This window comes from Salvia hispanica, chromosome 1, assembly GCF_023119035.1.
Source record: "Salvia hispanica cultivar TCC Black 2014 chromosome 1, UniMelb_Shisp_WGS_1.0, whole genome shotgun sequence".
In the NCBI taxonomy this organism is placed as follows: domain Eukaryota; kingdom Viridiplantae; phylum Streptophyta; class Magnoliopsida; order Lamiales; family Lamiaceae; genus Salvia; species Salvia hispanica.
This window is the reverse complement of record NC_062965.1, coordinates 21,620,754-21,626,659: the sequence shown is the minus strand read 5'-3', so window position 1 is coordinate 21,626,659 and position 5,906 is coordinate 21,620,754. Positions and strand designations below refer to the sequence as shown.

Below are 5,906 nucleotides of genomic sequence, written 5' to 3'. Positions count from 1 at the left end.
TTTACACCATTTTTAATATATGTCTTACAAAATTTTTGCACTGACACTATATCTGGTGTTGTTCTATTAAAAACCCAAAAATATGAGTTTGAGTTTGATGTATGATCGAAATTTTTTTTTATAAAAAAATGAGTGTTAGATATACGATTGGAGATAATCACAATTAGAGTTCTCATTCAGTTTCGGCCATTCTTGTGGTAGGTTTAGAAGATTGTATTGTATCATAAAAATTAATTTACTATGACCAATTCAAAGTTTCAATGCCATACTAATTAATTATGGCATATAGAAGGTGGACCTCAAGTCAACTCGGCAGTATTCTATAATTCCCATCAAATCCAAATCATATAGGCCTACTTGTGGAATTTAAAATATGGATTGTCTTTATTTATGTATGTACAACATTTATAAGTCTTCCAAGTCGTGGTCCTAAAAAGATATCCAAGTAAGCCAATTGCCTATTTAAATCCATATTTCACATATCTTCATTTGTACACAAGAATTATCAATATCTTCTTTCACAATGCTTCCAAAGTTGTTGTTCATTTGTATACTATTTTCATCCTTCATTTTCACTACTCATTCATATAATAACAAATGCCTTCGCCATCAGGAAACTTTGTTGCTTCAACTCAAGGATGAGTTGATCTTCAATTCTTCTTATTCGACAAAACTAGTGCGATGGAATGAAAGTGGCGAGTGCTGCAAGTGGCATGGTGTGGAATGTGATGCTTCTGGCTACGTCGTTAGTTTGCAGCTCGATGGTGAGGCCATTTCTGGTGGAATTGGGAATTTTTCGAGTCTCTTCAGATTTAAATTTCTGCAGAAGCTTAACCTTGCCTACAATTACTTCTTCAATGATGCCATTCCAAAAGGTATTGGCAATCTGACCTGTTTGACACATTTGAATTTGTCAAATGCTGGTTTTGGTGGGCAGGTTCCTTCTGAAATTTTGACCTTGACGAGATTGGCTAGTCTTGATATCTCCAAGGACTTTGGAAAGATTATCCTTGAGCACCCAAATTTAGAGATGCTTGTCCAAAATCTAACAGAGCTTAGAGAGCTCAATCTTGATTGGGTCTATATGAGTTCCTTGGATGAAAGGAAAAATTGGGGCCATATTATATCATCACATTTACCCAACTTCACCTCTTTGAGCATGGTTGGTTGTTTTCTTTATGCCCCTTCACCTAAATCCTTTTGGCAACTTCATTCCCTTTCTATTCTTCGACTAGATCGGAACAATCTTTCATCAGTAGCAGTTTCGGATTTCTTCACCAAATTTGCATCTCTGAACACATTGAGTCTTGAAAGCTGTGAATTGAAGGGTTCGATTCCATCCACCTTTGCTAACCTAACCAAGCTGATTTATGTCGATTTGTCTTCTAACTACTTGACAGGCTCACTTCCTTCTACATTGTTTGAAGGTCTTTCCAATCTCACTCATCTAAATTTGGGGTTCAATTCATTCTCCGGTAACATTCCCCGCTCACTTTTTGCTCTCCCTTCATTGTTGGAACTTGATCTTAGTGACAACCAATTTAATGGAACTTTTCAACTTGACAACTTTCAAAGCCTTCCCAATCTAACAACCCTTTATCTATCCGGCAATAGCTTGTCAGTAGATGTTGGCAACTTCAATTCGAGTCTAAAATTAAACGTGTTGTACCTAAATTCATGTAACTTGTCCAGTTTTCCTGATTTCATCAAACATTCGGATCTAGAAGAATTGGATCTCTCAAACAATAGTATTGCAGGGGAAGTACCTAGTTGGGTTTGGGGAAAACGACTTCGGTATTTGGACTTGTCGTTCAATCTTCTGACGAATCTGCAAAAGCATTACCATATACCTGCTTCTCTTCAATCTCTAAGCTTGGAATCTAACCAGCTTAAGGGCGAGTTGCAGATGTCCATTCTACTTCAATCTGAACTCTTGTCCTTGTCTCTTGCTAATAATAGTTTTAGTGGATCAATTCCATTCTCCTTCTGCAATGCTACACATCTCTATTCTCTTGACATGTCTAGAAATAAATTAAGTGGCAGCATACCCCCTTGCCTACTTGAAAACATTAATGTCCTTGATCTGAGTCGAAACAACATCAGCGGCAACATATCCCTTTGCTCACTTGAAAACATTAATTTCCTCGATCTGAGTCAAAACAACATCAGCGGTAACATTCCAGATACTTCTTCAATGGTTTGTGGGCTATATTATTTGAATCTTAACAATAATACTTTGGAAGGGAAGATCCCAAGGTCCCTTGAACACTGCAAGCGGTTATTGTACATGAATGTTGGGAACAACATGATCAATGACACTTTCCCATGCATGCTAACAGATCAATGGTTGCGTGTTCTTGTTTTGCACACCAACAGATTCCATGGGGATTTAAGATGTCATGGAAATTGGCCAAATCTTAAAATTCTAGATGTATCATCGAATCATTTTAGTGGAAATCTTGAATCAATCAACTTCTCTAGTTGGACGTCTATGCTGCTACCGAGTGGTGGAGATTTCGGAGGCACTTTTGGCCGAAAGCTTGACGTGGCATTAATCATTAAAGGGCGAATGATGGAGTTTCAGAAGATTTGGTCAGACTTTAGTACCATTGATTTGTCTTCCAATAGTTTCTACGGAAATATACCAAATGCAATTGGTGATCTTCTCTTACTCCATCATCTCAACCTCTCCCACAATGCCCTCAATGGAAGCATCCCAAAATCATTTGGTAGGTTGAGTAATCTCGAATCACTTGACCTCTCTGTAAACCAATTAGCAGGGCCGATCCCAGAGGAGCTTGGAAGGCTCACATTCCTTTCAGTCTTGAATCTCTCCAACAATAATTTTGTGGGAGCAATCCCAAAAGGGCGCCAAATTCAAACATTCACAGCTGATTCATTTGAAGGGAATTTGGGGCTGTGTGGTTCCCCTCTCGACATAAGCTGCAGTAATACTAGTGTACGGTACAATGAAAATGGGGAAGAGAAGAGGGAGATAGAGTGGGAATACGTGTGTGCTGCAGTTGGATATGTTGTGGGAGTAGGAAGCATCGTGTGGCTGCTTTTATTCTGTCGAAGCTTCAGAAAGAAATACTTCGGCAAAATAGAAGAGGTTGTTGAAGGCATGTTCATTGCCAGAGACATGAGAAGAAGACGTGCAAGAAGAGCAGCAGCAGCAAGGAATCGAGTCAGGAGATAGTAGCATTGGAAATTTTATGTGTTTTTTATGATTTATCAGCATTTTTTATCTTAAAGTTTGTTTGTGGTACAATGTAATGGAATTATGATTTTTAGTTTTAATTCATGTTTTTGTATTCAGTTTTTCTTTCTTTGTTTTCGTTATTTCTTTTGATGAACTGCCTTTACTCAGTATCAATACAGACAATGAAAGGAAGCAATCATGGATCATACAAATGATAGTAGTGAACTTAAAATCAAATTCCAAAACCCTAGTGCTTCAAATTATTCTATAGCCAATCATTCAAAGTTGGAAAACCATAAAAAGAAAGGCTTACTTGTGATGTTCCTCAATAAATAAATTTGATTATCAAAATTACTAAGCCTTTGGAAAATATGGGCATGGCCCAACTCGAGAATTTGGATCGGGACTAACTAAAGCATAATCCAGCCCAATCCAAAATAAGGCTTACCCAGCCCATTAGACCACCACATAATTTATCAAGTTCAGATGGATCGGATCGGGTCGGGTTCATGTGCCAAATGGGGGAATTCGGGTCAAGCCAACTTAAATTTATGGCTCAACAAGCAATAAATATATGCACCACCAGATTTGTGATTGGATTAAACTAAGAGCTCTTGTTACATTTTATTCTCTTGGGCCGATAAGTTTTAAGAAGAGTATTGGACTATGACAATTGTTAATTTTGTTGGGCTGATTTTATTGTTGGCTTTTTTGGGCTGTAGATTTACACTAGAAGGTTAGAATTTATTTATTTAATTCCCGAATCGAGTTGTTTAAGGGTTATCTCCGTGGGAAAAGTTCAAGTCGAAATAAATTCAAGTTTAGAAAATTAAGCTATCAAAGTGGACTTTCTTTTAATATATTTTGAAGTATTTTGCCAAATGATGGTTGATGTATATATTTGCCAAATACGTTATGGCTTGGCATATTTTGGTTTTGGATAGAGTTGCCAATCTAATTGTTACTTTGATAGTTAACGAATTCATATTTGACTAGGGGGTGAGCCCTTACTCAGACTAGTGTGCATAGATCTAACTAGTGTACACACATGGGGATCGTGGACCATGTTGGCCAGTCCACGGGTTAATTCTATTTTTATTCTAGGATGCATAAGCCATTCCATCTTAATACTAGACTTTATTTAGCTTCCTTGTTTGGGAAAGACGCATGAGGATCATGCGTCTTCCGTTAATGAAACACAAATAGAATCATGCGTTTTAGTGTAAGACGCATGACCGTATGCGTCTTTTAATTTTTTAATTTTTTTATTGAAAGACGCATGAGGGTCATGCGTCTTTCCCTAAGACGCATAAGGAACATGCGTCTCTATTTTGAACATAAATCGCGAGAGCAGAAGGCAGAACGCAGAATACCCGGCGTGAAAAAAAGGCAGCGGCGATTTCCGGCGATTAGCGGCGATTCCCGGCGAATTCTTCCAATTTTCCGTTTTATTTCGGTGAGTTTTCTTTAATTCTTCAACATTCCTCACTTATTCGTTGGTAATAGGCTTTTTTGTTTTGGTTTTAGGTGATTTTGTAAATTAGGTTTTTGATGAAATTGTTCAATTAGTCCGATGATTTGTTGTTTTGTTAATTGTAATGGGTTTTTGTTGATATTATGCAAGCAATTGATTCTATATGTTTGTGAAATTTGTCCAATTATCAATAAGGACTAGCGATCTATCCGTGTGCTGTTGAAGAACATCTGCTGTTGAATCTGCTGTTAAAATGAATTTTTTCTTGAAAACTTATTTCATATAAGTATTTATGAACTTATTTCATATTTAAATATATCGAATCTGCTGTTGAAGAACATCTTTCAATTTGCAATCATAGCTCGCCTGCACCGTCTGCTTTCCGTCACTGGCGACGGCGGAGATTACTCCGGTGGCCGCGGTGTAGCTGATTTTCAGTTCAACCTCCTTCCCAATTGATTCTATATGTTTGTGAAATTTGTCCAATTATTGGTCGTATGGCTTGACCCTCAATAGTTGGCCTGATTATAAAAAGTTTTCGTTGATTTTCATTTAGTTATAACCGAGTTTAATTAATTCTAATTCTAACTAATCAATTAGATATTAATCAATTATGATGAAGTTGACGAGTTAGATCGACAACATGGTAGTTTTTGGATTTAATAAATTGAATATCAATCCAACCAAAAACAAATGAGCTAGTCCCAAATAATATTCCAAAAAAATATGAAAATTAGCGGTTTAAATCCAACAAAATTGGACTTGGTCAACTGTTATGGTTATAGAGTAAATAAAACAACACATCCCAAATTACTAAGGATGTCCAATGGTCCATGAACATCATAGCACAACAATGACTTTGATTCCTCAACCACTTCCGCAAGCATTACGTGAATTTGATGCCATAATTCAAGTCATTACAACACAATCAACGTTTTCGGTGTCATTTGCTGGAACTGCATCAAAATGCGTCAACCATGTGTGCACAATTGATATAAAAGGGACCAAAATGGTTCAAATTTTCCTTATAGTAAAAAAAATATTGGATAAAATTCGTACTATTTCCATATAATTTACTGCTAATTATTACATTTAATGAAAACTCAAGTCACCAACTGTAACGGCCCAGATTTCTAGGGTATAATAAATACGGCGATTTCCACCTAGGCGGTCTTAAAAGCAATAAGAACATAGGCTAGGGTTTCATTTAAAGAGATTTGACCAAGATAT

The 5,906-nt window shown here is 36.8% G+C and overlaps 1 protein-coding gene across 1 annotated transcript; it reads left to right on the top strand.

Moving 5' to 3' along the window:
• The first annotated feature begins 523 nt into the window (after positions 1–523).
• LOC125190047 (receptor-like protein 7) lies at positions 524–3,199 on the top strand. Its single transcript, XM_048087248.1, has one exon. It carries the CDS (start codon positions 524–526, stop codon positions 3,197–3,199), a length of 2,676 nt encoding a protein of 891 aa, XP_047943205.1.
• The last annotated feature ends 2,707 nt before the right edge of the window (positions 3,200–5,906 follow it).

What these genes read in the sequence shown, in the direction of transcription:
- LOC125190047 (XM_048087248.1), top strand. Translation starts at nt 524, where the DNA reads ATGCTTCCAAAGTTGTTGTTCATTTGTATACTATTTTCATCCTTCATT.